This window comes from Phycodurus eques, chromosome 6, assembly GCF_024500275.1.
Source record: "Phycodurus eques isolate BA_2022a chromosome 6, UOR_Pequ_1.1, whole genome shotgun sequence".
NCBI lineage: Eukaryota > Metazoa > Chordata > Actinopteri > Syngnathiformes > Syngnathidae > Phycodurus > Phycodurus eques.
This window is the reverse complement of record NC_084530.1, coordinates 26,463,119-26,490,593: the sequence shown is the minus strand read 5'-3', so window position 1 is coordinate 26,490,593 and position 27,475 is coordinate 26,463,119. Positions and strand designations below refer to the sequence as shown.

The window sequence follows — 27,475 nt, the reverse complement described above, 5'->3', positions numbered from 1 at the left end:
GCAGCTGATAGCTATCTCGCTCAACATGATGCGCCCCTTATGTCGATTCATTATTTTGCTCAATTATTATTCCATGAAAGCAATAATAATCAGAGTACCATGTTTTGACAGGCGCTGGCAGATACACTGTATTCTTGGAAACGTGACAGATTCAAACCAGGAAGAAGAAAAACTTAAAGCTCTAAGTCTGGCTATGACGAAGCATTTTTTTTTTTTATTAAGTATATGATGTGAAGATAAATGCCTGGCGGTGAGAGAGGCGCGGTGCAATGTAAGTTCATTAGGGCCAGACAAGTGTGGGCAGCGAGCCTCGTTAATCATGTTTGAGCCTCATTAATTGCTCCATCTCTGCGGCAATAACGGAGGAAGGGGAACTGTCAGCACGCTCAACGCGTTTCGGCCACCAGCAGAAAGGCGGCGACCGCTGCCGACACGCTTCGGAAAACAAGAATCAAGAATATAATAACAAATGCATTCTCAGACTTTTCATACAGTTACAATTTATATACAACAAGTGTGCAAAACTAACTACTACAACCAGTCCAATAATCAGCTAACAACAACTATAAACCAGTACAACTAACTAACTACTCCTACCAAGAATATTTGTCTTATTTCTACTCAAAACTAAATCGGATTACATTTAAAATAAGACTCATCACGTCAAAGTCAGCTGTTTCTCGACAATTTTCACTTGTTTCAATCTAATTTTGACTTGAAATCAAACAAATTCCTGACTGATAACGTCACAATGGCTCATGATATTTTTTCTGGCTTTCTGGATTTTTTTCCCAGAGGGAGCTCAGGTCTGTCATCTGGACTCCTCGTAATCTTGGATCAGGTTTTACCAATGCTGCTGAGGCAGTTCTTGTCCTTCAATGACAAACATATATTCATATCATTTGTAGTATTTTTACAATAATATCTTATTTTGATTTACTTTCCTTAATTTCATTCACTGTTGACCTTTTCAGTGCGAGTCAGCAGCAGTGAGGCGGCCCCACATCGTCCTCGATTGACTCGCCGCCACTGGCACTAACTTTCACTGCTATTTCGAACTGTTCACTTCATCTCAGTCGTTTATTTTTACTTCTCCTCTTACAAATATGAATTATGGTTTTAAAATGGTTCATCTTGGTGTAATTTTTTACATCACAAAAACCTGCAGTTGAATTTTTTTATTTTGTTTTAATATATCCATTAGATACCTACCTACCTAATACATCCAATGTATACTAATACTGTGACTCACAAGTACTCACAAAGCTAACTAACAAAATATTAGAAGTGTGAGGCAGTACAGTTCGAGGGTGCACTTCAATCACAATAATAACAATAAACATGTTAAATTACTGTAGCGCTTGAAAAACAGTGTAACTATTACAGCTCCTGTATGGGATGTCATTAAATGCAGTTGCACTTACACTGGCAATGTACAAGTTCGTTTCTGTTAACAAAATGTCAGCCAGCAAGGCTTAAAAAAAAACAAAAAAACAATTCTCATTCCGTTTTGCAGAGGATCAGCTCACTCAATCTCAACAAGGGCGAGCACTTCAAACTATGTTGGGCGAATACTTGATATCTGTGGACGCTCTAAGTGGTCTCACGTGATCGTCTCTAATCCGTACATTTCTGCAGCAGGGTCATATTTTCGCCACCGTGGCAGAATACAGCTTGGAATAGCCTCATCTATATATATTCCATAATTTGTAATAGTAATAATAATAATAGTGCATCATGAGCGGATTGGCACGCGTGCGACAAAAGGACAACCGTAAGCTGGCATTGTTATGATGGTGACACCAGCCGACGGGCTGTGATGAATGATCAAATGCAGTGAACTTCATGAATACATGAATAGAGAAACAAGATAAGAATCGAGGAATCCCAAGTCTCTCTGTTCATTCTTTTGTTCCGTTTGAGCATCTTTAATCCTTTGGCCGATGTCTTTCTTTGACTAGTTTTGCTTTCATGAATTAATGAATATCCTGTGAATCTAAGAACTGTCTGCATTCATCTCTTCCTGCTTTTATTCATGAATTACTCATCAGAAAGTTGGAGTGCGTCCGCACACACACACACACACACATGCACGCACGCACACACACACACACACACACACACACACACACAAATCCTGCTGTATGAGATGGGTTTAATTTCCACACTTGTCTTCCTCCTTGTTAAGTCTCACTGCGTTGAGGACAAATTTTGTCCTTCCTCATTATTTTTTTTTTGGGTGGGTGGGGGGGGGGTCTTTTGATGACCGCTTGTCTGTCCGGTCGCAGACATTCAGACTCAGTCTGCTTGTAGAATGGCTGCTGATGATCTGAACAAGTGCAATCACACCAACTCAGCAGGCAGACTGAAGTAAACTTGCACAAAGTTCTCTCTGAGATGTGCAAAATCACAAATTCTGTGTGTTGGTCTGACTGAGGCCGATGGTTCATGCACAGTCAGGCGTCACCAAGAGATGAGCCACGTATGAGGGCATGAGACAAAAATCTAACTCTCAAAAAAGAAAGACTATAGTGGATCTTTAGAACTATGGATTATGTTAGTTTAGGTTAAGTAGATACTACTTAACAATTGACCCTGAAGGAAACCTGGATCTAAAAATGGTTCAATAGTGTATTTGTGGATTTTGATGGAAGAATGTCAGATACCTTTTATTAAGACAGCTGGGAACTATTTTAAATTGCGGGGGGGAAATGCACTACATGTCTCCTTTCAACATTGCCCGTTGAGTAATTAAAAGTTGTATCGTGAAAAATGGGATTACTGTAATGGCTAAATTGTATTTGATTTGTTATGGGAAAATTGATTTAAAATCCAAACAAATCAAATCAAATCACATTTTTTTCACCTGTAAAGTTTGACTGGATGAATCAGTTGGCTATTGGTGCCTTTTCAGTTCCTGTGAAAAGACTTCATATTTCACTTAATATACAGTAAATAAAATGCTTCCTATAAAAATGTTTTATAATAGATTGTGGTCTTCCTTCTAACATGAACACAAAATAATGCCAGTAAAATGTTTTTTTTTCCAGTAGTCATTAAATTTGTCCCTTTAAATGGTGTAGCCAAGGAAAATCTTCAGTTTGAAAGAGACGTATATTTGCAATTTCAATGTAAACAAATACAAACACAACTACATTATTAGTTACTGGGTTAATTAAAGTCTCTCTAAATTGAAATGCATATCAATGGAAACAGTGGTTTTAATTATTTGTGTATATAATTAATTGTGTGTCCAAGAGATCACATTCTACCCAGTTAGTATTGGCCTTCAAAAAAAAAGGAAAAAAAAGTTCCCGCAAACACACATTCCAGATTCCACTGTTTTGGAGGGAACTTGAGCAAAGTGAGGCGAGTGTAAACTTTGTCTGCCCCCCCACCTACAATCTTAATGTATATGTCAATCATTTTGATGAAAGTAAACATAATAAACTTGTTCGATATTTACAGAATACTAAGGTAAAGTTTTTTTTTTGTGGACAGATGGTTACCTAAAATGTGATGTTTTATGGAGAAATGGAAAAATAAAAACAAATTGTAATTATTAATTAATACTGCTTTTTTTTTTTTTTTTTTTAGGTGCTCGAGGTTTAGCAGTACAAGTTTTTGATATCATGTTAAACACCATCAAAATGTATTATTTTCCCCCAAATTTCTCACACTGTAAAGTCACCATTACCCCAGAATGACCCGCATAAGGATTTCAAGACGCACTTACGCCACTATGAAGTCTGTTTTTTTGTCATACCTGGAGGGACGCCCGTGGAGATGTTGGATGACGTGACCACGCCCCGTCCGGCGGCGGTGAGCGCGGCCACCTTCAGCCTGTACGTGGTGGTGGAGGCGAGGCCCGTGAGCTGGTACTGCAGCGTGGAGTTGGACAGGGCTCGCTCCTCACGCCTGGACTGCACGCCGAACACCTCCCACCACAGCATGTAGCCTGACGGACGCATGTCGGGATTAAGGGGGGGCTTGTGCACTGGACACACCAGTGCACATATTGGCGTACTACTGAGGCAATAAATAGATAAATAAACACATAAATAAAATAACGCTGGAATGCAGGAAGGGGTAACAACAGTCTAAATTTCTCTCTGTCGCATCACATCTTCACAGTCTGGCAACTTCAAACGTGTGTGTGAAAACCATATTCCTGTGTTTGTGTGAAGCCCAGGAGAGAATGCCCGGTCCCTCCTGAGTCCCTGTTCCCACCAGGCACTGGATAAAAAGCAGGTAGAGGATAAAAGAATAATGTGTGAGGTGACCTCGATTGACTAAGCCTAGGGAAACTATGGAAGTGCCGCAGCAACCTGGTGTCGTTTCATTGTGGTCTTAGTGCTTTAGGTGTCTGGAGAATGAAGGGAACGGTGACTGGACGTGTGGAATTTTCGCACCATTTCGACCACTGCGGCCTACACAGAGAGATTGCGAAACATGGTCCGTGCTGGGGGATTTTGGTATATATGTTTGTTGCACCATTCCAGCCAAAGGGAAGTGTTGGCCCACGAAAAGAGGTTTATAAAACAAGGTCAGCACTGACAGATAAAACCAAGGCGTGCGCCTGCTGCCCCATTCAATGCACATTTGGTCGGCAAAAATAAAGTTACAAAATATGGTCATGACTGAGCGATAAAGACATACAAATGCCAAAACATCTCTCAGTGGTTTTCAAAGAGATAGAAATATCTACAGTCGGCCCTCGCTATATCGCCGTTCACCTTTTGCGGCTTCACTGTTTTTAAAAAAATGTTTTTATCGCAATTACATCCAACATTATTTGCTCTATCGCAGGATTCTGTGGCGATAATTTTTCCAAACGAACTGTTACTGCAGACTCACTCAGCAATACGGACGAGCCAGGAGGAAAGAGTGCGTAACACTCACAGGATGTCCAAAGTTTGGGATCATTTCACACTTGATAAAAGAACCTGAAGTGGCTTAAGCTACACAACTGCAAATCTACAGTAAAATTTAAAAAAAAAAACATCACCTAATTTAACACTAGAATGCCCAAAGCCCAGACATTTGACTTTTCTACCTATCCTGCCTCAAGAGGATTAGTTTGAACTAATGTCCCAACTCAGGTGTGAACAGCCCAGCAATTTGGCTTTTCTAATTTGCCTGCAGGCTCGTTCAGTTTTTTCACCATTCTTCACCATCTTGTCACCCTTGTTTTGTAAATGAGGCAATTACTCTCTACTCTCTACACAGTCACTGAAAGAGAACTGATGTTGCTTTGCCTTTACCTGAATAAGTTGATAGAAATGACTGGCTGTATGCTTACACGACACTGCATAGACTTTTCTTCAATACATCCCATGGCAGACACACACCCAGACCTTTGCATAAACATATAGTTTATAGTTACTGACGTATCCCTGCCAATAGCCAACACGTTCATTAGTAAAGTTATAGAAAATGGAGCTCGCTCTTTCTCTGAGTACCAAAATCTCGGGGCACGCTGAGCGCGTCGGACTGAATTTCCGAACGTACCCTGTGTTGATATTTAGTGGGTTTGTTGTGTACGTGCGACCAAGTGTAAAGCAACTATTTGTTTATAAGGAGATCTGGGCGTGTATCTGTAATGAGATGTATCAAACAAAAAGTATGCAGTGTTGTGTAAGCGTGCAGCCAGTCATTTCTATCAAAATCAGTGTCTTGTAATGTAACGAGAGAGGCCTCTTGACTGTTTCGCCATTATTTTGTGAAAAATAATCATCAACTTGCCTATGCTATTTTCAACATCACACAAGGTGGTGTTGACCGAAACTTGTTTTGATAAACCTCTCATTTTTTCAGGCTGAGCATTCTTGTGGACGACCACATTCCGATGTCCCTGTTAGACAATCAGTCAAGCACTTAACGCGTGAAATGTCCGTGTACCGCTAATCTGGCAAAAATGGCCGCATTCACAAAAGAAAGGTGGCTAATTGTAGGCTGTTGAGTTGTTCATTTTAAACGACAGAGCCGTGGGGCTGTCCTCGAGGCATCGCAGCAGGAGGAAGAAAACCCTGGGTTCAATGCTATTTTGAATGGACAAATTCAAGTGAATGGGAACAAACTGAGCCTTTCATTTTATCCCCACTCTTTTCTTTATTCTCGGCCACATCCTCCCTCTGTAGCAACCCTCTTCTTCCTTAGCTATCATGCTATCTTGTTATGGTTGAATAAATGTGATGAAGTAAAATATACTGTACGTGCAGCCCCAAAAGCCCATTTCTCAATGTGTGGGTGTGAGTCGCCAACTGTCATTTCTTTGGATGGTCTGGTCCAATCGGGTGCAGCAGCATTGCTCGGTGAACGTAACTCCCGTGATACATTATTTGGAGTAAATAAAGAATCATTTTCAGACCAATACAGTCAAATTGGATCATTTCCCATGGCGCACTAATGTGTTTGCATTAAGTTACAAACTTACCAGTAATAATGCCGTTCTTTTCTTCAGGCTCTGCCCAGCTGACTTGCACGGACGTGTCCAAGACTTTGGTGAAACTCAAATGACGGACAGGTCCAGGTGCTGTAGAATACAAACACGTCACATGTTATTGGACACATTTGTACCTTGATTTATGAGTGCCCCAAGTTACTTTTTCAATTTACATGCTGTCGTTTGTTCGATTTTTGTGTGCCGCTGCTGGAGTTAAGTGAAAATAATAATAATAGGCGGCATGGTGACCGACTGGTTAGCACCTCTGCCTCACAGTTCTGAGGACCGGGGTTCAAATCCCGGCCCCGCCTGTGTGGAGTTTGCATGTTCTCCCCGTGCCTGCGTGGGTTTTCTCCGGGTACTCCGGTTTCCTCCCACGTCCCAAAAACATGCGTGGTAGGTTGATTGAAGACTCTAAATTGCCCGGAGGTGTGAATGTGAGTGAAAATGGTTGTTTGTTGTGCTGTATGCTGCATATGTGCCCTGCGATTGGTTGGCGACCAGTTCAGGGTGTACCCCGCCTCTCGCCCAAAGATAGCTGGGATAGGCTCCAGCACACCCCTAGTGAGGATAAGCGGTACAGAAAATGGATGGATGGACAATAATAAAATCATTTTATACAGCTTCTGAAAAAAAAAAAAACCTCAAAGTTTGTGCAGGGTATCATTTTGGGATGAACTGTATAGTTCAGCCTTGGTGGCGGTCCTCTTTGTCAAAGCGTTTTTAATGAAGACCTCACAAATATGGCACCATGTGAAGTCAGACAGACAGTCAGACTTCAGTTGGGGAGTGATAAGCACAAAAAAAACAGAGTTGCGGAGTGTCTGCACATGCTATTATCACGCTGACAAGCAATCATGCCAGCATTGACCACTGCTCAATACACACACACACACACACACACACACACACACAAACGCATCCAGCCATGCCTGCCATTTCTCATCTCATCTATGGCTCTCTAAGCCCCTCTCCCAGCAGAGCGATTAAGCTATTCAGCTGAGACATTCAATAACACACACACACACAAACACACACACACGCACACACACACACACACACACACACAAATCCATCATCAAGCAAAAATTACACCCACCGTTAACCCTGCAACACGCCCAGCACCCGATCAATGCCCGTCAACCATTATGTGCATATTTGTGTGCGTGTGTTTATGCACGTGTGTGCGTGTGTGCATGTGGGCGGGGGTGTAAGTGCACATGGCACTTTCCCACTCAATAATTGCTGCTTGATCATAATGGCTTGTCCGACCGCCATCGGCTATTGCGTTTACTTGACAGTGCGGCCGTGTGCGTTGGTACTTGCGATGGGGCGTGGTGGCCATTGTGTTGATCTGCCGAACAGGTGGCTATAAATAAAGGCATGCCTGGAAACACATGTACGCAGTGGCACTTTGACCTTTGAGTTTAATCTCTTCCGTGATCCTGCTCGTAAATGAAATCAATTGTATCTCTTTCGCCTTTGAAAACAATGGAAATACCATCAATCTGATCCAGCGCTCAAATAAGCACCCAAAAATGTTTTTTAACATTTTTATTTTTTATAAGAACACTAGCACTCATCTATATTATTGGGGTTTATAAAGACTTACAGTAATAACATACTTTATTAAAATGTAAAGAATTAAACAGTTTGTGCATTCTGATTATTCAATGGGCATTGTGCTGCTCATTCTGGTGTGTGCACCTTGGCCTCCAGAGGGCAGTATAATACAAAGACATACTACACGTATAGTTGATGCTGAAACAGAAAATATAATTTGTTTAAAGGTTTATTATTACTGCAACTTTGATGCTAGTTTCATTAGGCCGTCTAGGGCGTCCTGCCTTGAGTGTTAGCATTCAGCTATCGGACATATGTAAGATAAAGTTAATGTGGTTTGATTGAATGCGCAACGTGAAATTCTCTTTGTGTAATGTTTACTTTAAAGTAAACATCAACTGGGAGTGGCCATAAAGAGCTTGAAGCAAGGACTTGGCCTCTTTTTTGAAGAGATGTTCACTAGCGGCCAAACTGCTGCTTGATGTGAAGTTCGATGACAACAAAAAACGAACAACAACAAAAAAACGTCTGAGGGATGGCTCTTATCCCGAAAAGGTCAGGTCACTCGTAAGTGGAGGTGTCACTGGACAGAATTGTTATCCAATTGACAAGAATACACGCGGTAAATGGAAGCGTAAACAGGGGGTCTTGTGTACAATATAAACTGAGAAGTGAATAAAAAGTGACCAGACCTCTGCAAACACTTAAATGTATGTCACCAAAATCACACTGATTTAGCAGGTAAAGTTGGATTCAGGTCCGTAATTTCCCCTGGCTCTACAAGACCAAAACCTAATACAATCGAATTACTAATGATCTGATGGGATTTGGTGGACATAAACACCTGAATATGTTAAATGGAATAAAGCAGGTGAATTCAAATTGCTTCAGAATGTGAAATCTGGACAACAGTTTTCTGGGGTTTGTTTGTACAGCTTCTGACCCTGCGTTCACAGACACAAAATTTCTTTTTCCACATTTGATTATTTACATTTTAGAATGAGATTTGTGTGACCTTCTCAAAGTGTGGATATAAACGAGAACATGGTGGAAATGTTTACCCATTATGAAGAATTTGAACGGTTTTGTAACTCTTGAGGTGATGAGTTTGATCTTATTTGGATATATTAACAAAATCATTCAGATCTTGAACACGCTCACCAAGGCCTTTAAATATGTGATGTGACTCCAGACCAGAACAGTGTGTTTGTGTGCGTACTCACTGTCCTCATGCGTTTGGAGCATGGAAGGTGGGCTACGTGGTCCGTCTCCAGGTGTTGTAAAGCACAGGATTGAGCCGAAGTACCAGGTGAATTTGCTCAATCTGCTGACCAGGCCCGTGTGGTGTGAGCTTGGGTAGTCCGGGGTGATGGTTACCACGGTGACGTCCTCCGGAGCCTGTTCCGGCCAGACCAGCAGCTATGGTGGGGAAAGTAAAAACGTTAATATTTAAAGTTCACTTAGACCGCCAAAAGCATCTGAATTTCTTCAGCGAATCGCATCTCTCTACCTGCCGGGCCACTGACAGCGAATTAGCGGGCGGTTCGATCCCTACCCATGTGAAAATAGCATTGTAATGGAAATCTAAATGATGCATTAACGCGATAGTGCTGCGGGGTGCACATTTACATTTGTCATTGCACTGCCAGTGGTAGCGCAAATCAAAGCGGTGAGTAATCTCATCTGAGGTGCGACGCTTTGTGTTCACAGCGTGTTGCCATATTTTAATGACACTTTTCAGGTGTGAACGATCAACGATTACGCGAACAAACTGTGTTGATAAGTCAAAACTAGCACGTACAGTCAATAATGAGCGGGGGTTCCTTACACACTTCTTCCAGGATACACTGCGCGCCATTAGATTCCATCTTATTGCAGCATGGCTTTCTTTAACAAATCTCTTGGAAAGCCAAATGATTAATTATAAACTACCGTGTCCACAGCCGGCAGCGTGTCGATAACTTTAATCCGAACACATCCATTTATGCAATCGTTAGAGTTCTGAGTACACTGCTAGATAGCGTCACCTGCTAAGAGGCTGTTGGTATTCTAAAACCAATCACTTATTTAATGGCGGACAGTTTGCCACTCAAAAATTATACGGCTACAGTGGTACCTGGGCTATGAGTTTAACTTGTATTCAGACTTTAAATTTACTTTAAATTAAATAAATGTTCACTATTGAAATGAATTGAAATACCATTCATTGTTTCAAGTCACTCAAAAAATAATCGAATTAAGGAGTGCTTTTTTAATTCATTAATCACGATTTTAATTGTATAACAAACATTTGTCCTAAAACGCAACATCTTTTTAAAATTTATTTAAATGGATTTTAGTGGAGGACTGCATCAAATGGCACAAATGGGAATATTGTGAACTCTGTAAAAATGCATTCATATGCATTTCATTATAAAACAGTACAAAAACCAGTAGAAAATATCCCCGGCCAAAATTAAACAGATCTAAAGTTAAATTGCCATTTTAAGAAAGTTTCTTTTTTTTCTCAGAACAGTACAGCGACTGCCTTTAAATGGTTTCTGCGTGGCAGTTGAAAAGTTGGGTCACATGTCGCCGCCTTTATTTTCTACCACTAAAAGGGGGCTACAGTCCAGAGCAAAACCGCTTTGCGAGTGAATTTGCCTCCCATCAGTCCTAGTAATGCCGTTTCGTCCAATTCCTCCATTTCGGTAGCCGAGCTCTGATGTGTGCGTCGGTGGAATCGCGCACACATCAGAGCTCATTTTGTGTTCCATTTTTTGGAACACAAAATGTGGATAAAATTTGTAAATGTACTAAACTAATTAATTTGTTTGTAATGAATTAGTTGTAATTAACATGTTAAATTTCTACCCCTAAATAAAACACAATGAAAGAATGTAAAGACAATTTTGTTTCATGAAGTTTAGTTCATCTGAATATCACACACACAGTAGTATTTGTGTGTTGCTGCGTGCCTTTAATGGGCGTGGCTAGTTAGTTCGGTGTGAGGGTCTTCTACATGCTCCTAGCTCGTGTTTTCGTTTTGTATTTGTGTGTTTGATTGTTTGTCCCATTCAATAAATGGCTGAAAGTGGATTGGCGGCTGTGGCGCTCCTTTTTCTTTTTCCACATCACTCAAGTGGAGGTGTAGCGAAACCTTGCCTTAACCTGCTATCTAAAAGGCCTCACAGCTTCATCGATGTCTCTCGACATTTTTAATTTTGCCTTCAATATAATGAATATGTTGTTTCAATGTAAATTTATCATCTATCACACCTCCTAGATATTTTGTTTTAGAGTCTTGCGCAGTACAAAAATGACAACATGGATGTAACTCAACTTCCACTTTTTTTTTTCTTAAAACAGAAATCAAGTTGAGAGCGTTTGGCACTTTTTAAAAAGAGACCATTGATCAACAATCGATTGGACACAATCGTAATTCTTGACATGTCAGGTATAACACACTTGGAATTGAAAAAGCATTACAGGTTGTTTATTAAATGTCTCACAGTTTTAATTGTAACTCCACGGCAAGACCCGCAATCAACAACTTAAATGTACCGCCGACCTCCATTTAGGGACAACACCAGTGACACCCGGACACGTTCTAGTGGCCAGTTTTCCCCGCTCCTCAGGGTGCCGCATTGCAGCCAGGCCTGCCGTACCAAGATAAGGGCTTCTATTGTCGTTTATTATTGCCGTAGTACAGTTTGGGCGCAGTAAACGAGTGATGATTTGGCACCCCGAGTATCTGACGGAAAAAAACAACAACGGTGGGGCCCACTTTTTTTTTTTTTTTTTTTTTTTTTTTTTTTTTTTAAGAGGGTGCCAAAAGGGATCGGTCCTGCTGTTGCTGTTGTGACATGTTGATTCTGGACTGGAGACGAGAGGAGAGTTTAATTCATTGGAGGGTGCTCATCAAAAGCAAGTACTGTGCTGCACATAAATCACAGCGTTGCCATTTTTAACAGGCCAAGTTCACCTTTAAAAGTCTAAAAGCTACACGCCTCCCATTTTTGACTGTATTTGGGACAAAAAACAAAACTGCACATCACAGTTGAGTTGACTCCACCACAGATGGCCCTGCTCTTACAAAGCCTAAAATGTTCCGAATGGAGAGAAATTGGCAATACAATTAAGATTACTTTTTTTTAATTTTTTTTTTATATATATAATGCTCAATCTTGTCGTACATGCTGTTTCCCTTTTGTGCCTGTTCTGTTCTTTCAGTATGTCTAAGATAATGTGTAATAATAATATAATAAGAGTCTTCTATGAACCTAGCGTGCATGCCTTTGGAAAGTGGGCGTAAGTATATTAAAAAAAAAACAAAAAACAAAAAAAAAAAAAAAAAAAACCTACAAGCACGGGGAAAACATTCAAACTCCACACTTGCTTCGAACCCCACAACCTCAGAATTGTGAGGCGGCTGTGCAAACTTTTTTATTCATTAAACAATTATACATTCATCCAAACCATATTTTAATCAGCGCTGCAAGCTGATACAAACGACCAGTTGCATTAACTGGAGATTGGCTTGACGACGACAAATATTGCAGTATGGAACGGTGATGATTTACAGCCCCGGCAGACGGATGAGAAAAAGAGCACAACAAATTGAGAAGTTCTACGAAGACAAGTGAAGGTAAAACTCTGTGGTTTTCCGCCTTATTGAGTGTAATCGCTCATCTGTGAAGGAAGAGGTGTGTGAGCACACACTAACTGACACACGCATATTCAAACAGGTGCATCTCCATAAATTTGAATATCATGGAAAACTTTGAGAAGTTCCAGTCAAAAAGAAACTCACAAGTTGTATTGTATATAGATTCATTACACGCAGCGAAATAATTAATCATTTTAATATTATGTTTATTATTAGTTTTTCATAATTTTGAAGATTATATCGTACAGATAAGCAAACACCCAAATTGACCATCTCAAGAAATTCAAGACATCTGTGTGCGGAAGAGAACAATGTGTAATGGCAGCGATCCATTCCATGCATTGTCACTGCTTTAGGCCGTTGTGGCAACAGATAATGTGAGCGGGGACCCTTATTAAATACAGTATGAGCTGGTGATGCCCGATGGTGACTTAAATGTATCTATCCTCAGCCCCGATCGTTTATGTTGTATTATCATCCTACCTGTGGGGCATAGCCACTAATCACATTATACATAACACCCTCAATTTCAAGTTTCAGCCTCATCACTCGATCTGATACTCTTTTCACCTCAAAGACATTCTTAGCCAACTCTTCTTTTAAAATGAGCCCGACTCCATTTCTTTTCCCATCTACACCATGGTAAAATAATTTCAACCCTCCCCCTTCTAGCCTTACTGCCTTTCCACCTGCTCTCCTGGACACACAAAATATCAACCTTTCTCCGAATCATCCTGTCAACCAACTCCCGAGATTTTCCTGTCATAGTCCCAACATTCAAAGTCCCCACATTCAGTTCTAGGCTCTGTGCTTTCCTCTTCTCTTTCTGCCGAAGAACCCGCTTTCCACCTCTTCTTCTTCTTCTTCGACTTCGACCCACAGTAGCTGAATTTCCACCGGCGCCCTGCAGGTTGACGGCGCCGGCGGCGGACGTTGTTAACCCGGGCCACGACCGATCCGGTATGGAATTCTTTGGATGAACGTTCATATTTGTTTTGCAAAGTTTTGAGCCGGATGCCCTTCCTGACGCAACCCTCTGCATTTATCCGGGCTTGGGACCGGCCTACAGTTTGTACTGGCTTGTGCCCCCCATAGGGCTGCATTATCAACATCTATAACCACAAATGATTAATGTGACTGATAGGAAGAAAGTTTTTCTCTGTAGCTTATTTGAATGAATGTGCAAAAAAAGTCCAAGGCAGCTTATTAAAATATTGAGTAACCTTTACATAAAAGTATAAATATATTACAAAATTATGAGCAGCATAATTATATCCATGCCAAAAGGGGGGTAGTGGGTGATACTTGTGACCTCAGTATTATTAAAACATTGCTGCTATGGGCTCGCCTTTTAATTAAATGTCTAATTTTTTCCATCCGGAGATTTAGACGATGAGATCATCTTAAAGGTTTTACAAAAGTAAACTTTGTCAAGTAGATTTTTAAACTATTTCTCTTGTACTTTGACCTTGTCGCCACTGTGATTGCACTGCGGTGTGTTTACCTTATATCCCTGGTTGATGCCGTTGATGAACTGCTGAGGCGGCGGGTTCCATGTGAAGCGGATGGTGGTGGAGTTGATAGCCACCACTTCCACTTCCTGCGGAGGAGCTGTGGGAACTACACAAACACACCATATTTAGCTGTGATGGTTCACCAAGAGGACAAGATTAGATGCAACATGCACACATCAGAAATGGAAAACACAAAGTACAAATGTGAGCTGTTGACTGAGAATATTAAATCATTTGTCGATGACAAATGCGTTCCGATGCAGACACTACATGTGATAACTTTTCCATTTAACGTAGCCATTACTGCCTGACTTGCAAATAGTGAAGGCTCGCCTCGTTGTAAAATGGAACGACTTCTCATTAAGAACCCTATTTTAATTTTGCATTCATGTATATTGCATAGCATTGTCCTGCAAATGATGAAGTGAATTAGGAGTCATGTAAAATACAGCATGGCTGATGTGAACCAATGGCGACTCGTTAGAGGAGACATCATCATACATGAAGTCCACTCAGTGACGTCTGGGAAGTGGACATGACTTAGTGGATCTTTTCTTTCCAATCATGGTTCAATAACCTTTGTGACATGATTAGAGCATCTTAATCCTGCACCAGGTGCTGCATAAGCCCTCTTGGAATCGCTATATTTATTGCTATTCTTCTGGCGAGAGAATCGCTTTTTTGCCTGAAAACAGAAATTTTGCAACCATGTGCTCTCACATTAGTGAAAAACTATGTGACGTATTTTAGAGTCCTCTGGAAAGTTAAAAAAATAAATTAATTAATCAGCTCCTGACATTTTTTATTGATCAACACGACATTGGGTGGGTGTCAGAAATTGAAGACAAAGTTTCAAGAACCAACGACCAACGCTGAATAGGAGGGCAACCATTTTGGGGTCAGAAAATGACGATCGTTTCAGGGATTCGCCGTGAAAACGCGGATTTGAGGGTCCATTCATCACTTTTGGCAGCTTTTAATTACAAATGTAATAGTTTTATATGGATGATATTTACAAATATGACTATAAAGCGTTATAAAGTTTATAATTGAGTTTTCTGCTAAAAGATAATAAAAAAGATAAGATGATACCATCAGGATAAACCTCCAAAACTCTACTGTGGTAGCAACCCTGAGCCTTTTATTTTATGTGCAGAAACATAGAAATTCCTGTCTCAAAAAAAACCCAAACAATAATGGTTAGTTTTTGTGATTCTAAGAATATGTCTATAATCATAGCTTGTGGTTTGCAGTGCACAAGTCGCGATCGAGACCCTCATCTCAGACAAACAGAAAACAACTCGTTTGTTGTATTATGAAGAAATGCAAACAGAAGCCTTTCCTCTCTCAAGACGCAATGCTGAAAGCAAACGACAATGGTGAGCATTTTCAAAGTGCATGGAAACATTTAAGACCAAAACAGAAGTGTTTTGAACCGACAGTGATTAAGTAGCGGTGCCGTGGGGCGTACCATTTAAATGCCAGCTCATTTTGAAAGAGTTATTATCAGTTTAATTTGAAAGCACGAAAGCTAGGAGGGATATTAATATGGCTGACATGGGCCGAAGACAAAAGATTTGGTCTTACATGGAGTGGTCAGACGTAAGACGGTCCAGCGGAAGGAGGAGTACTGTGACGAGTGTGTGGAAAACGTTACAGTGATTACACAATAAGAGGTTTACGCTGATGCGCGGGGGAAGCTGGAGTGTGATAATGCGCGGCTGCATGATGGGAATGCCCTTTTCTATCCTATAAGGGAGCTCGCAGAAGAGAGCGGAACAAAGGTTGGTGAAAAATGGGAAAAGTGGAGAGGCGGCTAAGGAAGAGACGAGGAGCGAGAGAGCGAGAGAGACGAAGATTATAATTGATGCTAAAGATGCTCTCTTCCCCCCTGCCATGGTGAGTGCACTCGTGGGGCCCGGCTTCTTAACCCTGGCAGCTCACAGCTCCAGATAAAAGACTTAAACTCTGTCCCCTGGGGAAATCTCACTATGCACCTATGCCAGAGTGCTGGAGAGCAGCAGCAGGAGAGAAATGCTATTAGAACACAACTCAACTTCACACTAAACAGAACGGGACTCATCTACTACATCCGCGCCCTCAAGATCACATTAATGAGCCGCACTTTTGAGTCTATAAACCGGGCCACAGCGCTTGGTAAAGACGGACAGGTTTACGGCCCAGTTTTAATTACAAAACACTTGAAATGAAAAACAACAACAACAACAACCCAAAAAAACTTCACATCTTAAGTGCTTCTATCTTTTACAACCTCGACCATGATTTATCCAAAGAGCACCAGGATTAGAAATTAAAACCACCAAACCGGGTTTGCGTCTGAACTCCCATCAAAACAAATCCCTTGATGTGTGCTCGTTCAGTCACGGTAAATATGTATTCTCCATCCATCCATTTCATTCATTAGGGTCGCCGCTGAGCTGGAGCCTAATCCCATCTGGCTTTGCGCGAGAGTTCCGTGTCCACCCTGAATCAATCGCAAGGCACGTGACCAACAAGCGGTCACACCTAAGGACAATTTAGAATCTTCAATGAACCCAACATGTTTTTGGAATGTGGGAGGGAATCGGAGTACCCGGGAAAAACACCCACGCAAGCACAAGGAAAACACACAAATTCCACAAAGGGAGTTCAGACCCGAGACTTGAACGCAAAAGATCTCGGCTGCTAACCACGAGATCACCATGCTGGTCAACATTAATAATTTGCCTGGAGACGTTGCATTTTCTTATGTAAAATGTATTATTAAGCCTAACCACCAGGTTCTGTAATAGTTTTATGCCACACGCCATCAGATTTTTAAGCATCCTCTGAGTCATCCCCCACACACCGCTTTCACTGACTCTCACTGACTGACTAATTCTGGACTCATTTGCCATTTGTTCTGGATGTGACTGCAATAATTTTGTTTTAGTTATTTTTTTACATTTTTTTTGTGGTGGTAGAGAGAGTGAGTGTTCACTCTAAAAACAAAAAAAACAAAAACGGAGGGTCCCAGGTTCGTATTCCCATCTGAGCTCAGCTTGTTGTGACCCTGGGCAAGACACATTGCCCGTGAATGAATATGGTTGGATGCTTGGTGTTGGGCGGAGGGGCCGTAGGCGCAGAATGGCAGCCACGCTTCTGTCAGACTGCCCTAGGGCAGCTGTGGCTACACAAATATCTTACCACCACTACATTGTGACTTTGGAATAAATGAATACTGTGTGCAATTGTAAAGCGCATTGAGTTGTTGTTCTTAAATATATTTTTATTTTGTTAATTAAATAAAAAAAAAAATAATTTAGCTTTCTTTTTTTTTTATAATATGAAATGTAAAAAAACAAAAAAACAAACAAAAAAAACACATAATGAAGATCCCGACAAGACGCACTTATCATATTAAACATGTTTCTTCAGTGTGTTCTGACCTCCTTGCAGGGTGTATTCGGTAACGGGACTGCTGTAGACGCCCAGGCCGGCGCCAGTGTAGGCGGCCACTTGGATCTGGTACTGTGTCCAGATGATCAGCTCCTTCAGCAAACAGTAGTTGGTCTCCGGGCTGCTGATGTTCTTCTCCTGGTAGTCGCCTGGAAGCCCCGCTAGACGGTACCTTCACATACACACACAGATACACGTATTGGTGAGCAGCGTTATCATATTATTACTTCAATGTATCTGCTCTGACAGAGGAATTATATTGAAACATTTGTCCACAGACAATACATTTCTTTGAGCATACGGTTAATCCGCTTAAAATAGATAAGGCAATGAGTAATATATTCTGAATTTAAATGAACTTGTACATAAAGTTAAGCACTACACTAAACGTGTGTAATATAAACCTGTGCCTTTCTACAAATTGGGATGCATATTTTTTCTTCTCATTGGAACAGACAGTGAAGAGCATGTTATCACTTTGCTATCACCCAGCTGCTGGAGCAGAAAGAAGCACTAATCCATATGTCAGCATCTTCATCCAGCGTCAAAAGTGCAACAAGATCGTTTGAGCGGCTGACTCAGCGCTCCGGCTGAAGTGCTATGTGTCATCCTGCGCTGCGCACTCGCGCACTGGAACGCAGATGCGTCCAGTGGGGGCGCCGCTGGAGGCTGACGGGATGTTTTTCTGCAGGCGGGACAGATAAACAGTGTGATGCTCGGATGGAGGGTGGAGCAAGGGGTGAAGCGAGCAGAGGAGAAAAGAGAATGAAGAAGAGGGGGAGGTGGGGAGTGAGGAGATGACAAGCTGGCACAATAAGAAGAAAGGATAATTGAGGTGAGGGCACAAGGAGGAGGTCGGGAGCCCCCCGTGAAGCCGAAACGAGCCGGCGGAGTTTGTGATTTCAGTGGAGTGGGAGCAGATTACACAGTGAATAAGGATTAAAAACATGAGCTGCAATTATATGCAAATGTTTTGATTGCAAACAGTGTGACACATTAGAAGGCGGACAGAAGACCAAGAAAAACTGGCTGCGTTGTTTTGAGAGGAACTTTATACAGCGACGCCTGCATTCATTCATTCATTTGTCATCGTGTTTTTCCTCATGAGCTGGAGCCTATTCCAGCAATGTCAATCACGTGCGATTGTGAGTGGGAAGGGTGTTTTGTTTATACTGTGTGTGCCCTGCAATCCGGGTTGTACCCCGTCTCTCGCTCAGCAGCGACCTTCATGAGGACAAGCGCGATAGAAAAGAGATGAATGGGTAGTTTTAGGTTTTTTACATACACACACACACACGACTGTATATGCACTGTATTTATGGGGCCTGATTTACTAAGATCCCAATAGCAGGCAATCAGTTGAGTGTGACTCACTCTACCAGATTGCGAGCGCTATGGGCAACAGGTGTATAAGTGGTTTAGCACTTTAGGTACAGTAACGGAGATCACCGCAAGCACAAAATTAAGTTTGAAGTAATGGAATTGGAAGTTTTACTGGAAAAGGTTAATGGTTACAGAAAAGAAATCTATGGCTCTGATAATGTTGAGGAAGCCAGGAACTGCATTAAAGCCAAGTTTTATTTAAATTAACTGTAAATTGGATGTACTGTATCTGTCCAACCTGCATAACGTTGTGTTTACAACTTGTGACAGCACACCTGAAAAACTGCTTTGGGAGAGGCCAGCACCAATGGCCGCAGTGCACAAACATGACCCAGACAAAAAAGAAATGCAGTTAAAAGGAGCTTTGTCATCGGCAATATGGCATGACTCCTTCTTGTGACTGTCGCCAAGTCAGCCTCCAGGTCGGTAATACAAATGAGAAACTGTTCTCAACTGCTTTACCTGGTTAAACAAAGAAATAAAACATTTAAGTATTGGCATATATTCCTCCTAGAAGGTGCAGAATGAACAGCATGGCAATATTTCGCGTTCGGCGGATGTAATCTTGGGTGCCCCAGGTTAGTCGAAAAGCTTCCAACATCTGTTTGCTCCTGTATTTGCACATGCAAATATTTAGTAATTCAGACCCTTGAAGAATCAGGAAATTATCCATCCATCCATCCATCCATCCATCCATCCATCCATTTTCTACCGCTTATCCGAGGTCGGATCGCGGGGGCAGTAGCTTTAGCAGGGACGTCCAGACTTCCCTCTCCCCAGCCACTTCATCCAGCTCTTCCGGGGGGATCCCGAGGCGTTCGCAGGCCAGCCGAAGGATGTAGTCTCTCCAGCGTGTCCTGGGTCGTCCCCGTGGTCTCCTCCCGGTGGGACGTGCCCGGAACACCTCACCAGGGAGACGTCTGGGAGGCATCCGAATCAGATGCCCCAGCCACCTCATCTGGCTCCTCTCAATGTGAAGGAGCAGCGGCTCTACTCTGAGATCCTCTCGGATGACCGAGCTTCTCACCCTATCATTAAAAGGGAGAGCCCGGACACCCTGCGGAGGAAACTCATTTCGGACGCTTGTATCCTGGATCTTGTTCTTTCGGTCCCGACCCACAGCTCGTGACCATAGGTGAGGGTAGGAACGTAGATCGACCGGTAAATCGGGAGCTTCGCCTTTCGGCTTAGCTCCTTCTTCACCAAGGAAATTATTTTATTTAAAAAAAACCAAAAAAACATTTTTAATACTATGCAATAACAAGTTCATTGTTTCAAGTCACTCAAAAAAATAATCTAATTAATGAGTGTTTTTTTAACTCATTAATCACGATTTTAATTCCATCCATCCATTTTCTGAGCCGCTTCTCCTCACTAGGGTCGCGGGCGTGCTGGAGCCCATCCCAGCTGTCATCGGGCAGGAGGCGGGGTATACCCTGAACTGGTTGCCAGCCAATCGCAGAGTAACAGTAATATCACAAAATATTGATATATATGGGAACGGAGTGTGTAGTACAGCCATAGCCAATAAGAACCACATAGAGTATCATATATTTGATAATAATGCATGGCATAAACAGCATATTTGGTTTGATGCATTGTGACAGTTGAGCAGTGTAGGAGGTTCATTCTACACTTTGTGAATATATGTTATTGTACTGTTAAGTGTGCAGTAAACAACACACTCACGTGGCCCTGCTTGAGAAAATAAGCCAGCGATAATATTTATTTAAAAAAAAAAAAAAAAAAAAGCACATTTGCCCCTCATAACACAATTTTTTTTTTCGACGAATGCGGGTGTGCTGCAAGCATGGGACCATGAATAATACATTTGACTCAGTGCAAGAATTTTACAGCTACTAACGCGCTAGCCTCCATGTGATATAATGCCTTCCATAAACTGAAATTAGTATTTAAAAATGTATACTGTAAGGCAGGAGTGTCCAAACGATTTGCAAAGAGGGCCAGATTTGGTCAGATGAAAGTGTATGGGGTGCCGACCATTTGGCCTGACATTCCTCGAACCATTACCATTGTAAATTAACATGTAAATATGTAACTATATCACTTTGCTGTCTGCAGCTAGGTCGATATTGCAATTGAGAATCTGTTGACAATTGCATTAGTTAAAGGTTAAAATAATAATACATTAAATACAAATGAACTATTTTATGAAAGTTGACTGAATTTTTTTTTAAACATATTGATTTTGTTTGAACAAATCATATCTCAGTTTATTTTGACAAAGACTAGTATGACTATACTACATACTATACTATAGTCAAATCCTCCTGGAAGCCGTCACCTTATTGTGGTGGAGGGGTTTGTGTGTCCCAATGATCCTAGGAGCTAAGTTGTCTGGGGCTTCATGCCCCTAGTCGTGTCACCTATGGCAAACAGGATCCTAGGTGAGGGACCAGACAAAGAACGGCTCCAAAAACTCCTATGAAGAAAGAAACAAATGGATCGCTGGAGGCTGACCCTCCATCACCGAGCATCACACTGTTTATCTGCCCGCCTGCAGAAAAACATCCCGTCAGCCCGGACGCGGGGCCCCCCTCTGGAGCCAGGCCTGGAGGTGTGGCTCTGCACCCATGGGGCCCGGCCGGGCACAGCCCGAAAGGGTAACGTGGGTCCCCCTTCCCATGGGCTCACCACCTGTGGGAGGGGCCATAGGGGTCGGGTGCAGTTCGAGCTGGGAGAAGTTCCGATTAGATATGGTCGGACACGCTTCCACACACTGGTACTTCAATGCTCACGTGGGAAATGACAGTGAGACCTGGAAGGGCGTGATTGGGAGGAACGGCCTGCCCGATCAGAAACCAAGCGGTGTTCTGTTATGGACTTCTGTGCTCATCACGGATTGTCCATAACAAACACCATGTTCAAGCATGAGGGTGTCCACACGTGCAGTTGGCACCAGGACACCCTAGGTCGCAGTTCGATGATCGACTTTGTGTGTCTTGGACACTCGGGTGAAGAGAGGGGCGGAGCTGTCAACTGATCACCACCTGGTGCTGAGTTGGCGCCAATGGTGGGGGAAGATGCCGGTCCGACGTTGCATGCCCAAACGTATTCTGAGGGTCTGCTGGGAACGTCTGACAGAATCCCCAGTCAGAAGGCGTTTCAACTCCGACCTCCGACAGAACTTTGCTCATGTTCCGCGGGACATTGAGTCCGAGTGGAACATGTTCCGCACCTCCATTGCAGAGGCGGCCGACCGGAGCTATGGCCGTAAGGTGGTCGGTACCTGTCGTGGCGGCAATCCCCGAGGGATGCCGCCAAGCTGATGAAGGAGTCCTATCGGGCCTTCTTGGCCTGTGGGACTCCTGAGGCAGATGATGGGTACCGGCTGGCCATGCGGAATGCAGCTTTGGTGGTCGCTGAAGCAAAAACTCTGGTATGGGAGGAGTTCGGTGAGGCCATGTAGAAAGACTTCCGGACGGCTTCGAGGAAATTCTGGTCCACCATCCGGCGTCTCAGGAGGGGGAAGCAGTGCACCATCAACACTTTGTATAGTGGGGATGGGGCGTTGTGAGTCAGAGGGGAGAATACTTCGAAGACCTCCTCAATTCCACCGACACGCCTTCCCATGAGGAAGCAGAGTCTGGGGTCTCTGAGGCAGACTCTCCTATCTCTGGGATTGAGGTCACCGACGTGGTTAAAAAGCTCCTCGGTGGCAAGGCCCCGGGGGTGGATGAGATTCGCCCGGAGTTTCTAAAGGCTCTGGATGTTGTGGGGCTGTCCTGGTTGACACGCCTCTGCAACATCGGGTGGACATCGGGGACAATGCCTCTGGATTGGCAGACTGGGGTGGTGTGGTCCCCCTTTTTAAGAAGGGGGACCGGAGGGTGTGTTCCAACTACTTGTTTACTGTGGGAAACTGTGCTGTTGGGCCACATATTATTGATTTTATGACAGGATGCTTCGGGCCGGAGGAAATTTGTACACAGACCGGATTTGGCCCGGGGGCCGGAGTTTGGGCATGGCAGCTGTAAGGCCACTATATAATGTATTACTGGAATGCATCTGGCCATGCAGTTAATGTGGGCTTCAAATACATGGTGCTAGTTAACTTTTACATTAACTTTTTTCTCACAACACAGACAAGGAATCCATTTCTCATTTCTCCAGTAGTCCTTAAGACCAGTGCGCTCTATTTGCGCACGTAGGAAAACATGTCCTACAGAAGACAATAGCTTTTCAAAGTGTTTACCCAATTGTACTATCAATCGATTTTTCTTTTTCTTTTTTTTTTATGGAGTTTGTACTCATTAGTGTTGAGAGTTAAATCAAATGAAGTATGTTGATTCCGATTCTGATCCGTGGTAGCTACATGCAAACTAGATTCGAAACCGGAACCTAAGAACTGTGAGGCTAAGGTGCTAACCACACAACCGTGTATTGCACTGCTTGTTTAGAAAAGTTAAAGAAAATGTGAGAGCTGCGCAGTTAATAAAAATGTTAACAAATGTTTTCCGCAATGGTCTGTGTACCTGAGCACGTATCCTCTGAGGACTCCGTTTAGCTGCGGTTCTGGAGGAGGCTGCCACTGGACCATGATGGACTGGTTCGTCCGCCCGCTGGCCACGATGTTCTTGGGGGGGGCACTCGGTGCCTCTTCTCTAAGCATCAACCTGACGTGTCACGAAAACAAACACAGAGGATGGGGAACAGAGATATTAATAAGGAATGGTCACTTCTATATTAATGTATTAAAGTCCTCAAAGTGAAAGTAAAGTGAAATAATAGATTTGAATCTAAATACAGGTGTCTCGAGAAGTTTTATTAGCTCCATGACCATGCTCGAAAATCTAAACAATTTGAATTGAAATGCCATTCGTCTGCATCAAATAAATGCTGCTCTTTCTGGTGTCCACAGTAACTTTTCAAATTCTAAAGGTGAGCCTCCTAACGTGATTTTGCATCGTTTGAGCGACCATCATTTTCACATATGTATATGTATACATCGCTATCTACAGTAGCGGTATTTGATTCACAGTTAACAGTTGAGCGGGGCGTGGTTTCAGTGCATTCAGTGGACACAACCCACGTGTGAGAGCTGCATGATTTTCGATTCATTGATTTTGAAGACTAATTTTAAATACTTGGTGTTTTTTTTTTTTTTTAAATCATTCACATTTGAAAGAGTGGATAACAACTATTCTAAGTAAGAGTGTGTTTCTCAAGTCTCAAAGACCTTGTGTCTACGAATGACGGTCTTTGCTAGTGGAGAAATGAAATGGTCTCACAGCCTCATGTAGCGTTTTGCAATTCTGCGCTAATTTCTCCCATTCTTCATTCGACTGTCACAGTCTTGCTGTGTCATGCAATTCATTTATTTTCCTTCACTTGCAGTATTGTTCATTCGTTTCAAACAATCACCGCTACGGCTACTGCCGATGATGATGGAAGTGCTTTCGCCATCGTCTCCTGGGACTGTTGGCGCTGACACGGGCTCTTTACAACTGCCAACTGCAGATTGTGCGTTTCGATGGCTTGGCGGGAGACAACAAAAGAGCGTTTAGTGCATAGCTGTCGCAAATTAAGACGAATGCTGTGACTTTCTGGCGGTTTCCCACTTCTTTTTCGTTCATTCTTCGCTACTTGATTTTACCTTTTACAACTGCAATCCAACCAGTAGAGCAGCATTACCACCAAGATGCAGAGGAACCTCGGAGGTCCAACGCAATCCATTTTTTGACCCGAATTGCTCAAGAAACAATACCACAAATCAGAGGTCAGTTTGATTTGGGTGCAGCGCTTAGTCCACGTCCAGAAAGCCCACCACCCAATCACCATTTCTGTCGAGCTCCTTTTTTGCTTTTCAATATCCTTTGCCCTAATTTCCCCGGCCTTTCCTCCACGCAAAAAAACAGCATTTTTCCCACTTCCTTTGAGCCGCGGTCGACTCAAGCGTTTCATTTAAAAGTCGATACGCAATGTGGAATCGGCGCGAAGAAAGCGTGTGGGCATTAAATACTGGAGGATGACACAGATACAAACTTCTGCTAATTCCTGCGGCATGGGGAATTACACACGCACACGCACACACACACACAGACACACACACACACACACAAAGATAAAAAGTTCATCTTCTGCAGAAATCCATCCTCTTTTTGTTAATAGAGGATAGGGACAGATAAAGTGTGTCAAACAGCGTTCAGGCAAACTTATGAGCTTGAGTTCTTGTTTTGTAGCGGCATATGCTGTTATGTATATTTGTGTGGGAAAGTGTTGGCACCTCGAAGTCGGCTGGGGCTTTATGGCTCGTGTTTGTGTGAAGTTAACGTCCCCGTGTTGAACCCACTTGATGTGAAATATTTACTCTTAGATGGTTTGAGCGGGAATTAAGGCAATTCACGAGGAGGTTTTTCGCTGTAGGGTGCAACAGCTTGCGCGCATGAGTATACTTGTGCGACGCGCTAATGTGCCTCATCGATTTCAGTCCAAGACCGGCTGCACCGGCGCCCACATCTCCATCACACGTAGCCCGTCGGACTATGCGTGTGTGTATGTGGCCTGTGCAGTGCATTCCCACCACATCAACTCTCCAAGTAGGTTTTAACCCAAGTGGCCATATCCACCCAACACACACAAGCACACAGCTAATGGCTCAGTAGCTCGGAGCATCGTCGCTCAAGAGGGAGATGTGGCAAGTCGTAATCCGTGCCAAGGAAAAGGGCCTTCGGATGTTGCGGCGTGTCCTAAGCCGAGCGACAAATGCGATGCTCGTGTGTGTGGACACATACGCTACTCATTATGTAAGATGAGCAGCTTACAGTAAAGCCACAGGCTGGGCAAGCTTATGCTCTTTTTTTTTTTCCCTCCGCCTTTACGGGTCTGGGAGCCATAATCGCTTGCAAAGCCGGGTTGGGTCAGGGTTGGATGCCGAGCGAGGTTAACAGGAAGGAAGAGGAGTGTGGAAAGACAAGTGAAAGAGGAAATAATTGAGGGCAGAGGATATGATGGACAAAGGGCGAAAGGCTGACAAAATGGCTGGAGAAAAATGGAAGGTGATCAGGCTGTTTGAGGAAATTGGATGGCGGAGGAGAAGGCAAGAGGTCAGGAGGGATCACACTGCTCCATCGGCTAGTCTGCTGAATAGCAATTTAACTACAGTGGAACCTGCAAAGTTCCTCAGGTTGTACTAATCATATATACATATTTCTTTAAAGCCAAAATATGCCTCTAAAGTCACACTGAATTGCAAACAGCCATCATGAATTACATGATAGCTCAGCATATCTCTTGAGACCTCAGTTCAGCGAGCATGAGTAACTGACAGCCCCCAATATGTTTATAATAGCCTATAGTAATAATTTAAACCTAAAATATACCACAGACTATGATCCCAAAGATCCCATATGTACCTGTACAAAGCAAAGCGTGGAGAATCTCTGTCGCCAAGTGTATGGGATAATCATTTGATTGCCAACGGCCTCTCCACTTTTTCCTTGATTGTCTCGTTTCCTCTCTTGGCGGCAAACCACATGTTCCTTGACAATCGCGCCATGTTTTTGTGGTTCAATAAAAGATAATACAGTACAAACTAGACTTTACACCGATTTTATCGGCCTTATCGGTATCGGCCGATAATTAGCAATTTATGCTGATCGGCTTTAATGTCATAATGCGCCGATCCGATCAATGACGTCATTGATCGGCTCCGCGAAAGACATTTACTCCGCGTCGCCATCGTGCACAGTATATTTGAATCCAAAAGCTAGTTTATTTTTCGCCTTGTCGCATGTCTTTTGGCCTAGTCCTGTAAATATCTGACGACCAATAAAGTTATTAAAAAAAAAAAAACATGTCAGCTGTGTGGAACCGACAACACGTAATGCCCGGATCAGACTACAAGACAAATTTGCTCTTTCAAGATTGCACGATGTCAGACTACTGCAATAATATCTTGTATTCCGATACCACCGCACCACGTTTTTTACGGTCATTTACCTTTATGGAGCCAAGGAACATATTTTACAATTGAAAAATCCCACGGCACACCAACAAACAAAAATGTCACAAAAAGTGGATACATTAATTACTGTATTTACTTCCTGCTATCTCATAGAAGACCATTCATTTGTTCTGTCTGTCACTATGCCTCACTGGCATAAATAGAGGAACAAAGATACATTATTTTTTGTAAATATAATTTTTGGAGCAATTAAGTACACAAGTATAAACAGTAAATGAACAGGTCATTTAAATAGACACATTCTCCATCTTGTGATCGGATCGGTGATCGGTTGTCGTTTTTTTAAACTCGCTGATCGGTGATTGGCCCCAAAAATCCTGATCGTGTAAAGCATTACACAAACCCTCACCCGAGCCAAGATTTCACTACACCTTGCGAAACCTCAGTTTAGAGAGTGACTAATGACTAAATCCATGTGTTTGGCTTTTTCTTTGTGCTTTTTGTAATCCACATTCGTACAAGATGGAGCGCTGTCACAGAAGACGTCCACCGGGACG

General features: G+C 42.7%; 1 protein-coding gene across 3 annotated transcripts in view; it reads right to left on the bottom strand.

Annotated features, from left to right (window-relative positions):
* The window catches only part of sdk1b (sidekick cell adhesion molecule 1b), a 276,239-nt gene that overhangs the window by 51,318 nt on the left and 197,446 nt on the right, over window positions 1-27,475 (bottom strand). For all 3 annotated transcript variants that reach the window (XM_061679905.1, XM_061679907.1, XM_061679908.1), the window contains 6 exons: window positions 23,488-23,628; window positions 17,599-17,780; window positions 14,161-14,276; window positions 9,232-9,427; window positions 6,437-6,535; window positions 3,767-3,958 (listed from right to left, as the gene is read on the bottom strand). In XM_061679905.1, the coding sequence (XP_061535889.1) occupies window positions 3,767-3,958; window positions 6,437-6,535; window positions 9,232-9,427; window positions 14,161-14,276; window positions 17,599-17,780; window positions 23,488-23,628 (926 nt within the window). The remainder of the gene's footprint in view (window positions 1-3,766; window positions 3,959-6,436; window positions 6,536-9,231; window positions 9,428-14,160; window positions 14,277-17,598; window positions 17,781-23,487; window positions 23,629-27,475) is intronic.